Source organism: Lepidochelys kempii, chromosome 7 (genome assembly GCF_965140265.1).
Source record: "Lepidochelys kempii isolate rLepKem1 chromosome 7, rLepKem1.hap2, whole genome shotgun sequence".
Taxonomy (NCBI): Eukaryota; Metazoa; Chordata; order Testudines; family Cheloniidae; genus Lepidochelys; species Lepidochelys kempii.
Window position 1 is genome coordinate 41,660,696 of NC_133262.1, and position 23,518 is coordinate 41,684,213.

The 23,518-nt window shown below is 45.5% G+C and overlaps 1 protein-coding gene across 10 annotated transcripts in view; it reads right to left on the reverse strand.

The window, feature by feature from the left end:
* The window catches only part of IPPK (inositol-pentakisphosphate 2-kinase), a 102,042-nt gene that overhangs the window by 33,311 nt on the left and 45,213 nt on the right, over positions 1–23,518 (reverse strand). For 3 of the 10 annotated variants that reach the window (XM_073352354.1, XM_073352356.1, XM_073352355.1), the window contains 3 exons: positions 21,788–21,958; positions 17,039–17,134; positions 3,978–4,044 (listed from right to left, as the gene is read on the reverse strand). The exons of 1 other annotated variant lie outside the window; for it this stretch is intronic. In XM_073352354.1, the coding sequence (XP_073208455.1) occupies positions 3,978–4,044; positions 17,039–17,134; positions 21,788–21,802 (178 nt within the window). In that variant the 5' untranslated portion in view covers positions 21,803–21,958. Of the gene's footprint in view, positions 1–3,977; positions 4,045–14,784; positions 17,000–17,038; positions 17,135–21,783; positions 21,959–23,518 lie in introns of those variants that run through there. 6 more of the 10 variants (XM_073352353.1, XM_073352360.1, XM_073352359.1 and 3 more) reach the window with 5 other exon arrangements.

The window sequence follows — 23,518 nt, forward strand, 5'->3', positions numbered from 1 at the left end:
AGAGATGGAAAGATTGAGGCCAACATTACCATCCACAACCTGAGATGGCATACATACTTGTTGAGTTCCCTCAGCTCTAGGAGAGGATGAAGCTCCCCCGACTCCCTTTCTTTTTGGGATAAAGAATGGGGAATAGAGGTAGGTATGTCCTGGTGATGATGAGAAGGAATAGATTTCCTGTGAGGGCAGCACTGAGATTATGGCACTCTCAGTATCAGGGTTTGAAGCTCAATATACTCAGTCTGCCAGGGACAGCTGAGGTTGTGCCACCCCGTACAGGAGCATCTGACCATCAGAAATCAATCCAGATGGGTTGAGTTCCTTTTATTGAAGTTTTGTACAGCTAGTAGAGAATTTTGAATAATTTAGCTGTAACTAAAGAATAGCAGGTCAGACACTTACTAGGTTCTGTCTTGCTGCCATAGGCAGTAGGAGTGATCAAATGGAGGGTCAAGGGAGAATGTCTTTGTATGGGCGAATGAGGAGGCAGAAAGGACATGTGCTGTCCTAGTGGATATAACCATCCGAAATACTACGATCTCACACGTGCACCTATAGGGGGATTCACACTGACATCACGTTTCCAAACTAAGCAGTAAATTCTGAAAGAAGCCCTCTCCAAAGCAGTAGAAACTCCCTGAAGTCCAGGCTGACAGGCCACACAAAACAGCAGCAAAAAGGTGGCCTTCTTAACCTCTGAGGATAGGACAAGAAGTAATGGGCTTAAATTGCAGCAAGGGAAGTTTAGGTTGGACATTAGGAAAAACTTCCTGTCAGGATGGTTAAGCACTGGAATAAATTGCTTAGGGAGATTGTTGAATCTCCACCATTCGAGATTTTTAAGAGCAGGTTAAAGAAACACCTGTCAGGGATAGTCTAGATCAGTGGTCACCAACCAGTTGATTGCAATTTCCAGTGGTGCAGTATGGCTGCCGCTAAGGCAGACTCCTTGCCTACCACAGCCCAAAGCCACTCCCGGAAGCGGGCAGCACAGACCTGCAGCCCTGGGGGCAGGGATCTCCCTCTGCATGCTGCTCCTGCCTGCAAGCATCGCCCCCATAGCATTGCCAGAAAAGCTGTGGGGGCGGTGCTTGCAGAGAGGGGCAGCGCATGGCGCTTGGGGCCTTCCACTCCCCCCCCCCCCCCCCCGAGGGGCCACAAGGGCACATTGGATCCTTCCAGGAGCAGCGTGGGGCCAGGGTAGGCAAGGACTCTGCCTTAGTCTTGCTGCGCCCGCTGCCGACCAGGAGCCACTGGTGGTAAGTGCTGCCCAGCGGAAGGCCACACCCCAACTCTTATCCCTGAGCCCCCTTCCCGAAGCCAGCACTCCATACCCCCTCCTGCACCCCAGCCCAGAGCCAGCAACCCATACCCCCTCCTGCACTGCAACACTCCACCCCAGCCTGAAGCCCCCTCCCAGAGCCAGCACCCTGTACCCCCTCCTGCACCCCAAAATGCTATCCTAGACCAGAGCCCCCTCCCAGAGCCTGCACCCTGCACTCCCTCCTGCACCCCACCCCCTGCCCCAGGCTCAGCCCAGAGCCCCCTCCCACACTACAAACCCCTTGGCCCCAGCGCAGAGCCCGCACTCCCTCACGAACCCCAACCCGCTGCCTCAGCCCAGTGAAAATGAGTGAGGGTGGGGGAATGGGGGGATGGAGTGAGCGGGGCAGATCCTGGGTTGCCCTTAGATTCAAAAAGTGATCTTCAGCGTAAAAAGGTTGGAGACCACTGGTCTAGAATAGATAATACTTAGTCCTGTCGAGAGCGTAGTGGACTGGACTAGATGACCTCTCGAGGTCCCTTCAAGTTCTATGATTCTTCCAACTGAAAGCACAGCCACTGAAATACAGCTTTCAACAAAAACACTACAAAAAGGGGAAGGATGACAAAGGAGTAAATTATACAAACATTAGCTTAATTACTTTAATCTACTGAACAAACACTAAATTGCTTGAAGGTTTGTTGCAAGCAGAAAAAAAGAAAATACTGGCGGAACAACATGTGCAGGCTCCATTTCAAGGAAAAATACACAATCAGAAGAAAACTGAAGTAGACTTGAGTACATTAAAATGCGTCAGAACACAGAAAAAAGTCAGCAATGGAGATATTGCTAGCTTCAAGTCAAGCAGATGTTGCATACTCAGCTGGGATGGGCGAGAGTCAAAAACAAGCCTTGTATGTCCAAGGTAACACATTGTCTTTCTGCCTGGCTTTAATACGAAGGACATGTGAGTAGAAATCTCATGCCAGATGACACTGACCCATAAATCTCAAGTATCAGTAATTCCCACCTAAATTAGGTGGTCTTTTTAGAAAGACATAGTGTATGAAAAAACCTATAAAGCCATTGAGGTTTGATTTGAAATATTTCCCTGTTAAAAACAAAACTGCTGTCCCAACTTGAATGTGACCTCATCAAGCTGTCATACAACCATAGCATGTGACAGTGTCTTATAACTAAGAATGAGGGCTTGTCTTCACTACCAGGGAGCTCGACGCTGCTGCAATCGATGCAGATGGTGTCAATTTAGTGGGTCTAGTGAAAACCCGCTAAATCGACGGCAGAGTGCTCTCCGGTCAACTTTGGTACCTTACTCTTCTCAGGGAGCTGGAGTAAGTCAACCGGAGAGCATCAATGAAGACACTGGGATAAGTCAACCTAAGCTACGACAACTCCAGCTATGTTATTCACGTAGGTGGAGTAGCGTAACTTAGATCAACTTACCCAATAGTGAAGACAAGCCCTCAGTATCAGTCAGTGCAAGAACAGGAACTCTGAAGAAAATTCTGAGAGCTCTGAGTGCGAGGCACCCCCTTAGAAATGAGAGGGTTAGGTCCCATCATCCTGACTAAATTCCAATTTTATTAACTAATGCAGCCTACTATCATTTCTCCTGTAATTTCAGTTAAATTATTCATTTCCCAGGCTAGTTAATACTGTTGTGTAGTATTACTGGCACTGTTAAACTGTGCTCTGTATGCCACCCCAGTGGTGGATCTATTTCAGCTATGTAGTACAGAGAGTCCTGTACTTAATCTGTAAAGCAATTCCAGTTCTTCTAGATTGAAGGCACCATAAAGTATGTCTCATCTTCCTAGACTTTAGTACCAGATCATTCCCCAGGGGACTGCACTAGTCAAAACCCATGAATTTGTTCAACTAACCACCCAAGAGCCTAAGAGTAATCAGTGAGAAGAGAGATCTCTCTTGAATTTTCTCCTGTACGGATTAGAATATGACATATGATGAGTTTTCCAGGAAAATCTACTTCACAAGTGTCATACTATTTCATTGTGGAAACAAGGAAGCTGAACAACACTTATTATTCAGTTTTCATGCAGACTACAGGTAAAGGGTTCAAAACCCAAGCTTCTTAGTAAAGGAATGCCAAGTTATGGGTGACAATGGATACAAGTCAACTTCCACATTCTGGTTTATTTTACATAAAATACTTTTTCACTAGTAAAGCAAAAACACAAATACGTAAGATATTATCAATGTCTAGCCTCAAATGAAAGCATTGAAAACAAACATCTACTCGCAATTTTTGAAACTGACCAATTCCAACGCACAGTTACCTTTAAACGTCCAAGTGTTTTTTAATTCCATTACAAAAATGGAGAATGGGTTTTCTGTTCCCGTTACTATTTGTAAAGGTCTTTTTAGCAAAGAAAAAAACCTGACTACACGAAGTGCTTACAAATGTACAAGTTAAACAAACAAACAATTTCTTCCTCCTGTTTCTTTCATGGATAGTAATTTAGTTGCAATAGATACAACATTTTCACACAGTCTGATTTTCAAGTGGACTGTGTTCCTTTAAGGACTAGGCAAGAGCGATGATTAAATGATATTGTAACTTATCAAAAAACTTATTTATCAGATTTTAGAAATAAATTTTTTTCTTGTGCAATTTAACTGAACATTTTATAGTTGAATGCAAGAATCTTAATTATAGCAATGGGATCCTTACCTGGCCTCTCAGACTGGATCTTTAAACAAAGCTGTTTTACAAAGTCCAAAGGTAGCTGAACAACTTCCTAAAACACAAATATTTAATATTTTAACAGATAGCTTCTTTTAAAAGGAAATATCTTAAAATAAAATGTTACCTGGTAATACACAAAAATACATAAAATTTTGGAGGGTGTCAACAAAGTGGGCCAAAAAGTTACATAAGATCAACTGAACTGCAGTGAAAACAAGCCATTTACTTGGTTGAGAGTTTTGTTTGTTATTCGACCCTATAAAACAGTACAAGTTTCATCTTACTCTGTGTCTGAGACCACCAGATAATCAATACCATATCCTGTCATGAGACACAGAAAAAGCCCTTCGCCAGTTTGTCAGTTTCATGCAACTACAGGAACATTATGCATTTTCTGAAAGTAACAAATCAGTTTGTCTTTGTACTTATAAACTTATATTTATAAACTAGTAAAGTCCTTGTATTTAAGGATTTAACACAGCAACCAAATAGAGCCCAGGAACTTCTAGACTGAAGTGTAAGTAGATCTGATCTCCTCACTCATGGAAGCAACTCATTTATCAAAGAATTGAAATAAGGAGGTAACAGATTACAAGTCTAAAAATATGAGGCTCTCCCAGGATACGTTCATCAGCCAGAAAAAGAGCAAAAAGAAGCCAGACATTTTGAAGGTTAACCATCTTTCCCTAGAAAGAGAGGACAGGGCTGGGTGAAGAAGAGACCCCTTCCTCCAACATGCCACACTGCAGTGACATGGGAAACAGGCTGGGCAGCCCATGCTTACAAAACAATTTTGAAGTCAAAGACGATAGATTAGGTAATGATGTATCACTGGGGCAGGCAGGGTTCCATTCATAATTGCATTATCTCAATTATAAAAAAAAAAAAAAAAAGGAGGTTACTCACCCTGTGCAGTAGCTGACATTCTTCCAGATGAGTGTCCCTGTGGGTGGCTCCACTTCAGGTCAAGGTGCATCCCAGCGCCTTTGATCGGAGATTTCTACAGCAGTACCCCGTAAGGGCTGTGCACGCACTGTGTCTGCCTCTTGAGCTGTCAGTGTTCTAATAACGCATGCACGGCCTGGGCTCCTCAGTTCCTTCTCTACAACTGAGTGTGCTACAAATTCCAAAGTAGAGGGGAGGAGGGCGGGGAGTGGAGCACTCACAGGGACACTCATCTCAAAGAACATCAGTTACTGCACAGAGTGAGTAACCTCCTCTTCTTTGAGAGATGTTCCTGGGGGTGCTCCACTTCAGGTGACTGAAAAGCAGTATCCCTTAAGATAGTTGGGACTTCGGAGGAGGCAAGAAGGCTGTTGACAAGACAGCTCTACCCAATCTGGTGTCAGATGCTGCAGTGTGGATGACAGTGTAGTTATTAGCTAAGGTAAGGTTTGATGCCCAGGTAGCTAGCTGCCTTGCATATGTCAGACAGTAGGACATTACAGAGAAAGGCTGTGGATGTGGAAACAGCTCTTGTAGAGTGTATTCTAATTGACATAGGAGATTGTATTTGCCTGAGTTGGTAACAAAGGCGTATGCAGTCAGCAATCCATTTGGAAAGTCTCCGTGTAGCGATAGCATTTCCTTGTGAGCGCTGAGTAGTAGAGACAAAAAGACTGGGGGTTTTCCTAAATGGTTTTGTCCTATCTAGGTAAAAGGATAATGCTCTGAACATCAAGCGTGTGCATTGTTTCAAAGGCATTAGCATGAGGTATCGGGAAAATATGTTGGAATGGGTATAGGTTCATTGAGGTGAAAGGAACAGTATCTTAGGTAAGAACCTTGGATACGTGCGGAGTGTGACCTTATTGCGGAAGAACGTGGTATATGGAGGGTCCGCCATAAGCGCCCCCATTTCTCCTACTCGTCTGGCAGATGTGATTGCTATGAAGAAGGCGGTCTTCATGGATAGATGGAGAAGGGAGCAGGTAGCCATCGGTTCAAATGGTGTTGCCATCAGAGCTTTGAGGACTAGGTGTAAATCCCAAGGTGCAGCAGGTGGTTTCACGTCCGGGTATAGCGTCTGGATGCCCTTCAGGAACCTTTTGGTGATTGGATAGGCAGACAGTTACATTGTCAACCTTATGGCAGAAGGCAGCGATTGCTGCAAGGCGGACCCTGAGTGAGCTCGTAGAGAGGCCAGATGTTTTAAGGTCTAACAGGTAATCCAGGATCAGTGGGAGTGAAGCAGAAAACTGGAGAGGTCTGTTTACCTACCTGCATAAATGGAAACGGTTCACATCTTGATGCTCTGGTAGTGTCATGTGTTGTGTGTTCTGCTGTGTAGCAAGACAGTGCATACTTGGTCTGAACATGTTAACTCCGCATTAGAGAATCATTGATCAGCCAGGCCCTCAGGTGGAGACGTATGTCGGGGTGAAATAGTTGTCCCCTGCATTGTGATAGGAGGTTCCTGAGTGGCAGAAGAGGAATGGGTGGCTTGACTGACATGCGCAGGAGAAAGGGGTACCACGGTTGTCTGGGCCATGCTGGGGCTATGAGAATGATGTTGGCTCTGTCCATATCTTCTGAATTACTCTGTGCAATAGAAGCATTGGTGGGAACACATATATGAGTCTCGGTCCAAGGGAGCATAAAGGCGTCCCCCCATGTTTCCCCAGGCCTGTTCTGGAGCAGAACGTCGGGCACTTTTTGTTTGTTGCTGTGGTGAATAGATTCAGTTGGGGATAACCTCAGGTCTGGAAAATGTTGGAAAGAATGATGCCATTGAGTTCCCACTCGTGCTGTAAGGGGAACGATCGGCTGAGCTCATCTGCAATGGTATTCTGAGAACCTGGCAGGTATGAGGCGGAGAAATGGATGTTGTGTTGAAGGCACCAGTTCCAAAGTTTTACCACCTCTGTGCAAAGGGAGTGTGATCAGGCTCCCCCGTCTGACATAAAACATGCATGTGATGTTGTCGGTCATGATTCGAATTTGGTGGTTTTGGATGACGGGAAGGAAATGGAGGCAGGCATTGCGTACGGCCTTGGCGCTCTAGCAAATTTATGTGAAGCCTGCTTTCTGAAGTGGCCCATAGACCCTGAGTGGTGAGGTGGCTGATGCGTGCTCCCCATCTTGTGAGGGATGCATCTGTGGTGACGGTAATTGAAGGGGGATCTTGTTGGAAGGGAATCCTGGGTGCAGAGCTTGGTGGGAGAGGTCCACCAGAGGAGTGAGTCCTTGACTTTCTGGGGCATAGTTAGTAACCTGTGCTTGTTTGGTTTTATACCGTGGCTAGCCAACCCTGAAGGCATTGCATGTATAGGCGAGTATTTGCGACCACAAATGTGCAAGTGGCCATATGTCCTAAGAGCTGTAGGGAGTCTCGGACTGTAGTCTGGCACTTATCTGGGTAATAAGGATGCCCATTGTGTGGAATCTGGCCTAGGGGAGAGATGCAAGAGCAGCGATGGAATCAAGGTGGGCACTTCGTTGGGTAGGTTGTAAGGTAGATTTGTTTTTGTTTATTTGCAGACCCAAGGTGTGGAAGCAGTGAAGGGTTGCACGAGTTGCGTGGTTCACTTCTCACTGAGTGGGAGACTTAAGGAGACAATCGTCCAGGTAAGGAAATGAGAGGATTCCTTTTTTCTCTGAGATGTGCTATTACAACTGCTAGCACCTTGGAGAAGACACATGGTGCGGTGGAAAGGCCAAAAGGGAGGACCTTGTACTGGTAGTGCTGCGCTCCCACACCAAACCTGAGGAAACGATGTGCAGGGTGGATAGAGACATAGAAATACGCATCTTGGAGGTCGAGGGTTGAAAACCAATCAATGGGAGAGTAACCATCCAGAATTTCTGTTTCTTGACGAACTTGTTCAAACTTTGAAGATCGAGGATCAGGCGCCAACCACCGCTTTTTCTTTTCCATCAAGAAGTAGTGGGAGAAAAACCCTTTCCTTCTGGGTTGAGGGGGTACTTCCTCTATTGCTCCTAGATGTTGTACCTCCTCCCAGAGCAATTGCTCGTGAGAGGGGTCCCTGAAGAGGGACGGGGTGAGAGGGTGGGTGGGAGGTAAGGAGAGGAAGGGGATGGCATAACCCAATCTGATCATTTCCAGGACCCATCTGTCTGTAGTGATGGTTTGCCAGGAATGGACGCAAACCGTTTCCAAAAAAATGGTTGGTTGGAGTTGGGGCTGGAGAGGGTGTGAGGTTTTCTATACCCTCGACCAACACCTCAAATTTATTTATTTTGGTTAGGAGGGTGCGTCACCGTTGTTTGCAGAGGGCAACGTCGCTGGTTCCTGAGCCTATGTCTTTGTTGTTGTTGCGTATCATATTGTCCGAAAGGTGGATGTTGCACAAAGGTATGATAATGCGGTCATTGGTATGGCTGATATCTATATTGTCTCTTCTTTGAGGCAGGTGTTTGGATGCCTAAGAATCAAAGAGTGGCACGGGAATCCCTCATGGAGTGAAGGACCCCATTGGTTGTAGCGGCGAAGAGCTTGTCTCCATCAAAAGGAAGATCTTTGATCATATTCTGTATCTCCTTCGGAAAGGAGGAAGAAACAAGCCATGAGGACTGCCGCCTGACAACGGCCGTGGCTGTGGATCTGGCCACTGCATCCGCAGCATCGAGGGTGGCTTGAAGAGCTGTGCGGGAGATCATTTGGCCCTCGGACACCACTGCTTTAAATTGTTGTTGTTTATCCCCCGACACATCATCAATAAATTGCATTAACTTAGCATAATTTTTGTGGTCATATTTTGCTAAGAGCGCTAACATAGTTAACATAGTTCACTACTCTAAATTGCAAAAGTGGAGGAACACCACACTCTGTGGCCGAAGGAGTCCAGTCACTTGTTATCTTTGTTTGATGGAGTGTAGCGGAAGTGTTGGTATTTGTTTTTCTAATTGGCTGCGTTGACCACTAGGGAATTAGGTGACAGGTGTGCAAATGGAAACTCAGAACCCTTAGATGGAACAAAATATTTTCCGTCCAATCTCTTGCTAATGGGTGTTATTTTAGCTGGGGTCTGCCAAATAGTTTTAGCAGGTTCCATAATGGCCTCATTAATTGGTAGGGCTATTTTGGGTGGAGGTCATAGCTTGCAGGATGTCAGTAAGCTCATGGTGTGTTTCAGGTACCTCCTCTAGGGTAATCTTGACCTCTTCTGCTACTCTGTGAAACAACTCTTGAAAGTGAGCAAGTTCATCAGTAGCGGGAGATGGTGGGGGTACCATGGCATCTTGCGGTGTTATCGCTATAGAAGAGGTGTGTGGGGCAGTGTTCTCTATAGGGGTGGTGGCCACTTCAGGTCTTATCTGGGTTTCAGTGTAAGCAGGCAGTGGGGAGGGTCTGACAGCTTTCCTCCGGCCACCCTGCAGAAGACCTGAGTGTTGTGCGGTGTAGGTCCATGGACCCCAGGGTGGCCATTGCTCCGGGCGGAGCATAGGTGGTCCCATCCAGGGATTGCCATACCAGTGTGGACAGCCTTGAGGATATGGAGCTCATGCTGTAATATGTCTCCCAGTTGTAGATAACTGACTCTGGGGAGAGTATTGAGAGGAAAACATCTGGTCATTGTATTCCTCTTCCTCTTCCTCCCACACTTCACTAGAGGGGCTTGAAGTGGTAGGGGAGTACTGAAGGTAGGGTGCTAAAGGTCTCGGTGACAGGTTGGTGCTGAGAAAAGTAGAGTCAGGAGCACGGGACACCCTTAAACCCTCTGGCTGTAAAAGCTGCTGTGGAGCTGAGTGACCAGGAGTTGGTGCTAGTGTAGCTGGTGAAGGCAGAGTCTGCTGGCGCACCGAAGGTTGTCCTGGGGGCAGAAGCTGGCTCACCAGAGTAGAAGCCCCTGAGGTAGGCACTGCAAGGGAGGCAGAAGACCTCAGGAGGCTCAGTGTAAAAGCAGTGCCGCAAGATCAAAGGATCGTGCCGCACCCGCCGCTTGTGCTGTCGGCGCCATACTAGCAAAGGTGGCCGTAGGAGAGCTGAAGGAGGCAGGCAACTGGAAGCCCTGCGCCTCAGCACCATGTAGTGGGGCAGCCGACTCACGGTCGGTGCCTGAGGTGCCTGCCACGTGAAAGGTGCTGAGCCACAGAGCTGGAGTCAGCGGAGACTGGAGAGCTGGTTTTAACTTCTTCCCCAAGGAACGACTCCTGAGGGGAGAGGAAGCTGGCCATTTTTTGGCTTTTCCTTTGCCTCTGGAGGGTGTCACAGAGGTTTGCTGGCCAGGGTCAGAGGTAGGTCTGAGGGAGTTTTCCAGGAGCAGCATTTTAAGCCTAAGCTCCCTGTCCTTGTGGACCCGCGCTTTCAATTAGTTACAGTGGACGCATTTTTGGAGTACTTGAGACTCCCCCAAACAGCGTACGCACTGTGAATGGCCGTCCAAGATGGGGATGGCATCTTTACAGGAGGTGCATCTCTTGAAGCCTCGGGAACCAGGCATGTCGGAAACTGCGGAGGTTTTTTTTTGTTTTTGTTTTTTTAAAAGAAATAGAAGTAACAGCTAATGTAACTTATCCAAGTAGTAATTCTAATGACTGAAACTAACTAAACTGAGAAACAAACTAACTTGCTAGTCTCAAAGAGCACGGCTGAACTCCGTCTCTAGCCAGGAACAGTAGAGAAGAAACTGAGGAGTCCACATTGTGCACGCGCTATTAGAACACTAACAGCTCAAGAGGCAGGCACAGCGAGTGCACAGCCTGTAGGGATACTGCAGTAGAAATCTCCGAACGAAGGCGCTGGGATGCACTTTGACCTGAAGTGGAGCACCAACAGGGACATCTCTCACCTTGTGCTAGTAAGTATCAGAAGGGTAGCCGTGTTAGCCTGCATCCACAAAAACAATGAGGAGTCCGCTGGCACCTTAAAAATTAAATAAATCTGTTACTCTTTAAGGTGCCACCAGACTCCTGGTTCGTGCGCTACTCTAATTCTCTTCTATCGGTGGCTATAATTTCGAGGTTGTGCATTATCTCAATGTAATATTCTCTTATTTTAGTGAAATGGTTGAGTTAAAACCATTTGCAAAGTCCACTTGAATTGTAATTCCACATAAAGTTTCAAATACATTTTCCCTAATTTGGCAATTTAGATTTAGGGTTTACTACATGTGTGTCTCTTCTTCCATACCAAAAAAGACTGCACTCTATTAAAGGTAGACTTGAGGAGTGGGCGGAGTTAAATAAAAGCCAAAATACAGTATTAATCATGTAACCAGTGTTCAGAAGCCAGCCCCCATTGTGGAGTTGATTTAGCTATATGTGGTATGAGAGAACCCAACAGCTTTCAGTCCCTGTTGTGTCCTAGCTGTGTTAAATGTTTTAGAACTTTTTGTTTTGTTGTTCAATAGATATATTCCAAATTTGCCTTTTTTAATTAAACCCAAGATTTTACTGCAGAATAAAAAGCAAATCTAGTGCCCTATTTATACTGCAAGCTCCACTGAGCTTTTATTTTACAAAACTGAGCAGCTTACTCACAAGACAGAGCCAAAAAACCACGTAGTTCTAGTTCCTCCTAAATTTATCTAAGGCATAAAGCTGCCAGTGGAACAATAGTGATGTCTAAAGTCAATTTTTTCTAAATTTATATCCATATAAACATAGATAAAGTTGACAATGCCATTCTCCCCCCCTTTCCCCTCCTCCCCATGCCCTCCTTACATAGGGTATGTCTACACTACGGAATAAGGTCGAATTTATAGAAGTCGGTTTTTTAGAAATCAGTTTTATATATTCAAGTGTGTGTGTCCCCACAGAAAATGCTCTAAGTGCATTAAGTTCATTAACTCAGTGGAGTGCTTCCACAGTACCGAGGCAAGTGTTGACTTCCGGAGTGTTGCACTGTGGGTAGCTATCCCACAGTTCCCGCAGTCTCCGCTGCCCATTGGAATTCTGGGTTGAGATCCCAATGCCTGATGGGGCTAAAACATTGTTGCGGGTGGTTCTGGGTACATATCGTCAGGCCCCCGTTCCCTCCCTCCCTCCCTCCGTGAAAGCAAGGGCAGACAATCATTTCGTGTCTTTTTTCCTGAGTTACCTGTGCAGACGCCATGCCACAGCAAGCATGGAGCCTGCTCAGGTAACCGTCACCCTATGTCTCCTGGGTGCTGGCAGACGTGGTACTGCATTGCTACACAGTAGCAGCAACCCATTGCCTTCTGGCAGCAGACGGTGCAATATGACTGGTAGCCGTCATCGTCATGTCCGAGGTGCTCCTGGCCACATCGGCCAGGAGCACCTGGCCACATCGGCCAGGAGCACCTGGCCACATCGGCCAGGAGCACCTGGCCACATCGGCCAGGAGCACCTGGCCACATCGGCCAGGAGCACCTGGCCACATCGGCCAGGAGCACCTGGCCACATCGGCCAGGAGCACCTGGCCACATCGGCCAGGAGCACCTGGCCACATCGGCCAGGAGCACCTGGCCACATCGGCCAGGAGCACCTGGCCACATCGGCCAGGAGCACCTGGGCAGACATGGGCGCAGGGACTAAATTTGGAGTGACTTGACCAGGTCATTCTCTTTAGTCCTGCAGTCAGTCCTATTGAACCGTCTTGTGGTGAGCAGGCAGGTGATACGGATTGCTAGCAGTCGTACTGTATCATCTTCTGTCGGCAGGCAAGAGATGTGGATGGCATGCCGTCCTTCTGCACTGTCTGCTGCAAATTAATCCTTTCACATGCTTGCTTTTAAACCATGTATAGTATTTTTAAAGGTACACTGACCGGAGGTCCCTTCTCCGCCTGCCGGGTCCAGGAGGCAGCCTTGGGTGGGTTTGGGGGGTACTGGCTCCAGGTCCAGGGTGAGAAACAGTTCCTGGCTGTCGGGAAAACCGGTTTCTCCGCTTGCTTGCTGTGAGCTATCTACAACCTCCTCCTCCTCATCATCATCTTCTTCGTCCCCAAAACCTGCTTCCGTGTTGCCTCCATCTCCATTGAAGGAGTCAAACAACATGGCTGGGGTAGTGGTGGCTGAACCCCCTAAAATGGTATGCAGCTCATCATAGAAGCGGCATGTTTGGGGCTCTCACCCGGTGCGGCTGTTTGCCTCTCTGGTTTTCTGGTAGGCTTGCCTCAGCTCCTTAAGTTTCACGCGGCACTGCTTCGGATCCCTGTTATGGCCTCTGTCCTTCATGCCCTGGGAGATTTTGACAAAGGTTTTGGCATTTCGAAAATTGGAACGGAGTTCTGATAGCACGGATTCCTCTCCCCATACAGTGATCAGATCCCGTACCTCCCGTTCAGTCCATGCTGGAGCTCTTCTGCGATTCTGGGATTCCATCACGGTCACCTCTGTTGATGAGCTCTGCATGGTCACCTGCAGCTTGCCACGCTGGCCAAACAGGAAATGAGATTCAAAAGTTCGCAGTTCTTTTCCTGTCTGAGTTGAGAGTGCTGTCCAGAGCAGTCACAATAGAGCACTCTGGGATAGCTCCCGGAGGCCAATACCGTCGAATTGTGTCCACAGTACCCCAAATTCGACCCGGCAAGGCTGATTTAAGCGCTAATCCACTTGTCAGGGGTGGAGTACGGAAATCGATTTTAAGACCCCTTTAAGTCGAACTAAAAGGGCTTCATCGTGTGGATGGGTGCAGCTTTACATCCATTTAACGCTGCTAAATTCGACCTAAAGTCCTAGTGTAGACCAGGGCATACAGATGATATCCAGGTGACTTAACTGAAGAATCAGGTCTTAAGTCGTTTTATCATATTCTTTTCCATCTTGGTATTTTTATGGTCCCAGTCACTGTACTATCTAAGCACCTTGCAAAAGGTAATAAATTTATCCTCATTATAGCCTAGTAAGGTAGGAAGTATTATCCACATTTTACAGATGGTGAACTGAGGTGCAGCAAGATTAAGTGCATTGCTCAAGGACACTAAGTTCATCTATAGCCAACTGACAAATTATCCCATATCTCCTGAATCTCAGTCAAGTATCTTAATCACAACACTATCCTATCTCACCTAAACTTTCCCCCCTACTACTACTACTCTTACCCTGGAACTTATTCTAAGCAATTTCAGATTTATTTATTTTTTAAATCAACTTAACAGAAAATGTTTTTACCTTCCCCTGTCCTCAAATATAGAATTTCCTGACAACAAAAGTTGTGTCAAGGTCCAGAAAGGATATTATTTACCTATGCACCAACAACAGAACTCATAACCCTAGCAGGATAGAAATGGGAGCTTTCTCCCTTCAGAATGGGACATTCAGCCTCCACTTCTAGCTCCAGAAGGTCATGAGAGACATTAAAATTGTGTCATTTTGTGTCTAGAAAGGCTATTTAATATGTTTAGACATTTTAAATTGGTCCTTCTAAGCTTTGCATTTTCAAGCTCATGATAACTAAGACTTTATATGCAGAACAAAAAAAAAAAGCGGTCCCAATAAGGTAGTTAAGATGCAACTATTAAAATGTTTGTGACCTGTAATCTGTATGACATTAAATACAACAAAGCTACATTAAAATAATGGGATTTAGGTTGCAACGTCAAACACTCCAAAGTTAGGAAATGCCAGAATTAATGTTGCCTTAGTCTCCTTTTTACATGTGCACTATGATAGTCTTTAATTACATGATGTTATAGTTCAGGGCAAGCTGTACCTTTGACCCTATGACATTCTGGGATGCAATCCAGACTAGTGAGGGGTTGTGTCACCCCCTGCCCTGCAACCCTGGGTGCCGCACAATGCTTTGCTGCTGTAGCTCCCACCTGTGCCACTCTCAAACAGCATTCCAGCCTGCAGGTAACACCCTGAGTGTCTGTGTATAGCTGCCGTCTGCCAGCCATACTCCACTCACATTAGCTTCCACCAACCTTGGTTACTACTTTCAGGGCGACCCCCAACATGCTGCTAGTCCAGGATTTTCCCCAAAAGCGTGTGTTCTGCACTGTCCAGCCCTCTCCAGGGCAGTTCAGTTATTAGAGGTCCGTAGCCCCTGTAAGGGGTCAATGTACAACAGTTTGCTACTTCAACTAAAACAGTTCAGTTTAAACAATACTGGATTAGTTTTGATTAAAGAATAAAACAAGTTTATTTAACTACAAAGGTAGATTTTAAGTGAGTACAAGTATAAATCATTGAAGTCAGAAATGGTTACTAGAGAAAGGAAGATAAAACTAGTAATGAAACAAACTAGGCTTGGTTCAAGGTAAAAATTCTTACCACAGGTTCCCAGCAACACTGCTGACCAAATTTTTTAAGTCAGGATCAGCCCCCAAAGGGCTATTTCCTTTGCCTTCTCAAGTGAAAAAGTGAGAGTGAAAGATAACATACCTGGGGTGTTTTTACCCCTCTCATTTATAGTCCAGTTACACTCTGAAATGCATTTTCCTGAGAGTTACCCCTAGATATAGTTCCTTCCAGCAGTGAGGATGGAGACATGGGCTCTTGAGGTTCCATGCTGCTGTTTGTTAAAATGCAAAGCTATCTGTTCCTTCCCTCCTTTGCTGCCAAAGAATGGCCATTTGAAAGTGATTGCCAATCAACTTTCATGACACCTGGCTAGAGGCGTTGCCTTGTCCTTTGTCTTCGAGAAACTGGTTTGCCTCTTCCCCAGACTTGTCTGATAAACACATTTCAGGTCATAACTTCAGCTTATGTTCATAACTTTACATGTAATGTTGCTACATGAATTTCACCATGATATTATTGACCAGTGAGTTACTAGTTTTCAAACGATACATCACACAGCATATTTTATACAAGATTATTACAATAGTGTTTTGGGTGTGAACACAGGGTGCATGGTCACCAATCCCTCACTCAGTCACCCTATGGGCACCCTTTCCAAGGGATGGGCCTGTACTTCTCTTACAGTGCAATCCCTCTAATTCTCCCCACTTTTAGACTATGTTGCAAGCTCACAGCACCCCTCCTCACCAGCCATGTCTTCAGCGGGCCCAGTTGGGTCGTGGCCACTGTGGTAGACTTCCCCTCAGCATTTGTGATCAATATGAAAATGCAGTAACCAGTTTGCTCAAAACAAACTATTGTTTATTTAACCATAGAAACAAAGAGGGAAACGATTAAATCAAAATGCCTATAGATGTTATCTTACTAAAACCTACATTTTTCTTGCAATTTTAGGTCGGCCCCTCATGCCTCAGGAATTTGGACTGCCAGTGAGGCAGACTGCACCCCTGCCTCTCAGTTTGACCCAAAGACAGTGCCCCCCACTTCACAAAAAAGCCATTTTATGAGCACCAACAACAGAATTCAAGTCACAGGTTGGTTTCCTAGTAATGCGTAAAACCTCCCAGGACTGAGTTAACTCTTTGCTCCCAGTGTAGCAGAGAGCATGATAGTAATCATATAGAAAAAGACATACACACTATTCGTTCAAGATACAGCTGTCTCCCACATTTTTCACATATGATCGTATGATATTTTTTCCACAGGAACCCTGACTCATTTCAGTGAGTTGGATGTGCCACAGTCCCAGTAATTCATGACACAGTATTAAAAAAAAAAAAAAAAAAATCAATGAAAGCAGGTAGCACCAGATTGAGTCTGGTACCATAAAAACTCATGGATGTAACTTCTATGCCATAAAAACCAACATTCCAGCATGAGAGGTTTGATTTTCTTCACAAATCTCTCCTGTGTGTCTTACTCATGTCTGAGGTCTCAAGAAGCCACCTTGACCTGGCCCACCAGGAAACAAGAGCCCCCTCATTGCCCTGTAATCCAGGACAACAGCTATAAACCAGATCTCTTCTCTCCCCGCCACCAAATCTGTGGCAAAACAGTACACAGCCGCCACAGATGGCGGAGTCTTCCAAATTTAGAGGCATGGAAGCTTTCACTCCCACCCCCACCAACCACTACCTCCAACACTTCCAAACTGATAATCTTCAATGGCTCAGTCCATTGGGCAAAATCTAATGATCTGATCACAATGAAGAATATGGAGACAGTGCAGACCACGAGCTCTGGTCAAAGCTGTGCATCTCATATGGACAACACGCACAAAAAGGTCTGCATACTTTGCATCAAGCAAAATCACCTATAGAATGTTTCTAATGGATAAGCACTTAAACTATACAAGTTAAAGGATAAAATGATTACCCCATAATGAACATATTTCTCCCCAAAAAACTGTTTCATGACGTGTTTTCCGAAGTCTACTATGTTTTGCAGGTGGCGTAAGATTTCCTCTGGTGCCTGAAAAAGAAAGAATAGTACATGGTCATAAGTGAATGCATGCAATAATAATAATAATATACAGCACCTGAAATATTCACTTGTCTTAGAAAATTTCCAAATAATTGGGGGCAAGTGCCATCAACTTCTGGAGATCCTAAAGCTGTCACTGAAATTAAAGTAAGTTTCTAGCCCTTACAGTTGCAAATATAATTTTCCGAACACGAAGCAAGTGGAAATTCACACAGCAATGCCTTGTTGAGTCTGCAGACAAGCTGCACAAGTGCCTGTGCTGTTGCTCACAGCTTTGGTAAAAACTGCATATTGACATAAATAGTACTATGATCCATTTCACTGCTGCTATCTGAAATCTTATGGGTAGCAGTAAAACTTTCAAGAATCAGATCAGTTTCCCTCTACTTATGTTCAGGAAATTTCTGAGCAAAAGCAGTAAAGGCAGATAATGAAAGGATTGAAAAAAGGAGACAGTGAAATAGTGGATTAGCCAAAACCCCTCTCTACTGTCACTGCCACGCTTGCAGCAGCCAGGAGGATCTATGGTGGTTAAACAGGGAGATTATATTCCTTCCTACCCGCAGAGAGAGGGGTTGAGAATGAGAGCAGCCTTTAATTTTACCTGACTTTTACCTAGTTGTTGCCCCTAGACAATGTGCCCCCTTATTGTAGTTTAGTCTTCTGTGGGTTTTAAACCCTATGTATAAGAGGGTGGGAGTAAATTGATGAGCAAGTATCTGAGTGGCTGTGAGTAAGAACAGAGGAGAAAGGGGGATTTTTACACTGATGTGGAAGAGAGAAGAGTGAAAAATCTGAGGGACAACAGCAAATAGAAGGTAGAGAACACATAGTAAGGAAAGTAAGAGAAAAGAATAAAAGGGACTATACCATCAGAGAGAGAAGAAAACAGATACAGAAATGTATTAAATCTGAAACAGACTAAAAACATGTTACATAAACAGATTATATAAACAGTGCACAGCTGTGTATTTTTTTTTTTTTTTAAACTGAAGGGTGCATGACTGTTAGGGCTGTAGTGATATAGGTATTTTTCAATTAGGTCTGGTAAACTTAGTTCTCAGGCCAATAAGTGGGGTGAATTATTCAACTGATTAATCAGATACTGTAGCTGGTGCATTTCTTTATGCAACGTGAAGTGTGAATTAACATGTCATCTATAATATGTTTAATTTTATATCTCAAAACGGTCTGAGAATCCTAGCTTTGGGAGAGCTTTCAGCACTTCTGAAGCAAAAACTAAAAGGCCTTTACCCATGTACAGTTCTACAGATGACACAAACTGTACGATTTAATACTGTTTACCTAGTCAGATTAGTTTTTCCACAATGAAACTTCTTAACGAATAACTAACGTATATGGACTACACAAATACGGGGCCTCATCTACACTGCGTTTTGCCAACAAAACAGTAGGGGTGCATACACTACAAAGCTGCTTTTGGTGGCAAAATAAAACCACCTCAACAAGACGCATAGAGTTTTTCGCATCGAAGTTAAAACATCAGTGTAGACACTGCCGTTCATTATGTCGCCGTTACTGACCTCCCCCAGTGTCCCACAATCCCCACTACGACCACTCTGCTCACTGTTTTGAACTTGGCTGCCCTGTAGGCATGCACCCCTCCCCTTTCAAAACTCCAGAAAGCTATGACATTCTTCAGCATGGAGAGCTCACAGAGCTGCTGAGGATGCTGCTCCCGGTATCTGCGGAGGCTGTGGGAGAACTCTAAGGGAATCACAGAACCATTAATGTGGAATCCTGCTCTCCCAGGCACTAGGAACACAGTGGCAGGCAGAGTGGGCTGCAGATGCGGAGAGCTGAGGGGGACTGCTGTGCTGTAACAGAGTTGGGGGCTGATGTGGAGAGGGGGAGTATAGTGTTCCCTCTAATTATTCCCCATGCATGTGCGGAATGAATTTTGTTACCTGCACCAATATGAAGGTGATGTGTGACAGAAGTACGGGCTAGATGAATGCACTATAAGGTGGGTAGACAGTTGGCTAGATTGTCGGGCTCAACGGGTAGTGATCAATGGCTCCATGTCTAGTTGGCAGCCGGTGTCAAGGGGAGTGCACCAGGGGTCGGTCCTGGGGCCGGTTTTGTTCAATATCTTCATAAATGATCTGGAGAATGGTGTGGATTGCACTCTCAGCAAATTTGCGGATGATACTAAACTGGGAGGAGTGGTTGATACGCTGGAGGGCAGGGATAGGATACAGAGGGACCTAGACAAATTGGAGGATTGGGCCAAAAGAAATCTGATGAGGTTCAATAAGGATAAGTGCAGGGTCCTGCACTTAGGACGGAAGAACCCAATGCACAGCTACAGACTAGGGACCGAATGGCTAGGCAGCAGTTCTGCGGAAAAGGACCTAGGGGTGACAGTGGACGAGAAGCTGGATATGAGTCAGCAGTGTGCCCTTGTTGCCAAGAAGGCCAATGGCATTTTGGGATGTATAAGTAGGGGCATAGCGAGCAGATCGAGAGACGTGATCGTTCCCCTCTATTCGACATTGGTGAGGCCTCATCTGGAGTACTGTGTCCAGTTTTGGGCCCCACACTACAAGAAGGATGTGGATAAATTGGAGAGAGTCCAGCAAAGGGCAACAAAAATGATTAGGGGTCTGGAACACATGAGTTATAAGGAGAGGCTGAGGGAACTGGGATTGTTTAGTCTGCGGAAGAGAAGAATGAGAGGGGATCTGATAGCTGCTTTCAACTACCTGAGAGGTGGTTCCAGAGAGGATGGTTCTAGACTATTCTCAGTGGTAGAAGAGGACAGGACAAGGAGTAATGGTCTCAAGTTGCAGTGGGGGAGGTTTAGGTTGGATATTAGGAAAAACTTCTTCACTAGGAGGGTGGTGAAACACTGGAATGCGTTACCTAGGGAGGTAGTAGAATCTCCTTCCTTAGAAGTTTTTAAGGTCAGGCTTGACAAAGCCCTGGCTGGGATGATTTAGTTGGGGATTGGTCCTGCTTTGAGCAGGGGGTTGGACTAGATAACCTCCTGAGGTCCCTTCCAACCCTGATATTCTATGATTCTATTATATCACTTTCATATTGGTGCACATAACAAAATTCATGTGGTGGGGGTAGGGCTGAGGAGTTCGGCCAGGGATGAGGGGCTCGGGCTGGGGCAGAGGGTTGGGGTGCAGAGGTGTGAAGGCTCTGGATGTGGGCTCTAGTGTGGGGCCAGGGATGAGGGACTCAGGGCTGAGGGCTCTGGGGATGAGGGATTTGGGGTGCAGGGTGCTCTGGGGCTACAGTCGGGAGAGAGGACTCCCCCCAGCACTCTCCCCCAGTAGCAGCACCTGGGCTGGCGGGGAAAGGTGCTTCTCCCTGCTGCGGGAGTTCTGGGGCTGCAGGATAGGCACCCCTCCTCTGGCCCCAGTAGGACAGGTGTCCCTCTGGAGCCAGGCCTGATCTGGCTGAAGCAGGTACAGGCCACAGGCTGAGTTGGGGGCAGGGGCGCCCCTCCCCCGGCTGTGGCAGGTCCCCACCCGGGTGGGTTCCCTGTGTGCCTGTGCAGTGCTAAATAGGCTGTTGCACAGCTTACAGGGAACTTGGGGGAGGGAGGGTACCTCTTCCCCTGCCTTGGGATTGATTGCTCAGGCTGCTGTCTGAACTTAGACACAGCATGCCGATATACTCTCCAACACACACTGTGTCTCCCACACACACACTGCCCGTCACACACTTTCCCTCCCACCTCCCCAAACACTTCCGTTGAAAAGCAGCTGGCGATCTAGTAGGATGCCCATGGAACGATAGGATTGAGAAACCTGCATCATGTGACACTACCTGCCCCATGAGGCATTACAAACCCTTCCCAAAACACTTTGTGGCCAGTTGTACAATGGGGTGGCTACCCACAGTGCACTGCTCTGTGTCAATTCTAGAGCTGCTAGTGTGGATGTGCTCTGCCGACACAAGGAGCATAGACAGAGGTTTAATTAAAGTGGCATAATTTTCGTTGACAAAGCTCTGTAGTGTAGACGTAGCCTGAGCTTACTTATCTGTATTAGCATAGTATGATTTCCATTAACCAATAGGGATTACCAATATGAAAAAAAGATTATATAATAAACTATTATATAAACAAGTAGGAAGAGAAAGAAGCAAGTGTTTAGATGGCATTTTTGTCATTCTAGAAAAATTAAAATTTGTCTTATTTAATTAACTCAAGTAGCATTACCCCTAGTGTTTTGTTTTTTTCCAACTGTGAGGCTGGCTCTCCCTTAGGATCTTTTGTGGAGGCTCAAGTGAGCCTTGGGAAAGGTTAAGGAAAGGAATATTCTCTGTTTTGCTTGAAATGTACCTAAACCAGAAGCCAATATTGAATATTCAGTACTAAACAATGACCTCTCAATAGATTATAATTGATTTCTTGTTTCTTGACTCATGAACCCGCTCTCCTTCCCCCCCCCCCCCCAAAAAAAAAAAAAAAGTTGGTTAGCAGGCAACAAATCTCAGCAGGATACCATGCTGGCAGGACTGAAAACAGGCTGCCTAAAGGCAGCCATATTCCTCCCCACCTGTGTAAGAAGACCCTTTGTTCCAGCACTCTCTTTTTAAATTCTTTTGCATTAGGTGAGGCCACATTTCTGTGCTTAGAGGTTTATGACAGATTATACCTACAAAGCAATCCTCCATTGCAGACAAATGAACTAGAAGGCCTTTTCTGTCTCTCAACTTCCATGGCTGTCAAATTACTGGGCTTCTAAAGTCATGGTTTCTCAGCTGGGTACACAGCTTTGGTCTTCAAGTTGATAAACAACTCCTCCAGGGTCAAATATTAAGTCTTCAGTTCTGTTCCAAGAAAAACTAGTCATTTCTAAATATGAATAGGATGTCATAACATTAAAATTATATAATATCCTATTTAAAATACAAAAAGGATTTTCAAACCACAGTCTGACAATCACAGTGCCTGTCAGCCAAAATATGGAATGCTGAAACCAGCGCAAATCAGCTCCACTTCAGAACTCAATTCCATAACATGCTACAGCAGTGTTTGCACAGATGATGCACACTATCCCTCCTGTGACACCTTAAAGACTAACAGATTTATTTGGGCATAAGCTTTCGTGGGTAAAAAACCCACTGTTCGGGATGTGCAGAGGAGAAGGGGTGAGGTAAGAGCAGCGTATGGTCTCCATGTGAATTTTAAAGCAGCAATAAACTTTCTGCCAACACTGCAGGTTTGACTATAAAAGGACCAATGAAAGGAAGCTGCTGACAAGAGTATTGTCTGACTAACCAAAAACAAACAATGGAAAAAGGGTAGAAAATGAAAGACAAAGTTAGTTTTCCATACAAGTAATTATTAGGACATCAGCAGCAATTTTAAGAGGAGATCTTTTATTTTTTTTTGTTTAAGTGTAATATTTGTAAGATTGAGTGCTGAATGCCTCCAACAGGAGGGTCACTCAATATAAAGATTAAAAACATGAGCTTCTTCTTGGCTACCTGGCCAGTCTGCACATAATCCAATAAGGGTTTTTTGTTGGTTTGTTTTAATATCTGCATATTACCGTCAGCTTCAGGACTATTTGTATTATGCAAATTACCCCCTTATGGCTTAGAAACAAAGCAGCAAACTGAGTATTGTGTGATAAACTGGGACAGCATTCTTTTTCTTCTTCTACGCTTAGCCAAACAGTCGGCTGTAGCAATTGTTTGCCATTTGGTCCGTTCCTGTTCAACTGCGAAAGCTTGACGGCCTGAAAATCCAACATCGGAACAGACTTAATGAACCCATGTAATAGTGGGGTCTGCCGCTGGGCCACCTCCACCCCTAGGTTGGTGGAATTTTATCCCGAATGTTAGAAGCCACCTGGAGAATGGCGTTTGCTGGAACGTCTTGTGGCATCCTTGCGACATGTCCAAAAAGCATAAGGTGCCGCCTGCGGACAATGGCCCCAGTAGTCTGTAAATCCGAATGACCATAAACATCTGCATTACAGATGAAGTCATTCCACTTTATGCCCAATATATGACGTTGACATTTTGTGTGGAAAGCCTTCAGCTTTGTCCAGTATGCATGGTGTAGCGTCCATGTTTCGCACCCGTACAACAGTATGGGAAGGGTACAGGTCGAATAAATCCTGAACTTGGTTATCATACTAAGACGACGTTGATTCTATATCCACTGGAAACAGTCCATGGCAGAGGCTGCAATGCCAATTTGATGGAGAACCTCCATGTGAGAATTAGAGAAGCTGGTAAGTATAGAACCCTAATGGCAAAAGCTGGAAACTGATTTGATGGTTTCGTTGTTCAAAGTGATTGGAGTCACAGGCGGACCTGGTCCTAGATTTTGCAGTTTTGTCTTTGACCATGAAACATTGAGACCATTCTTAGTTGACT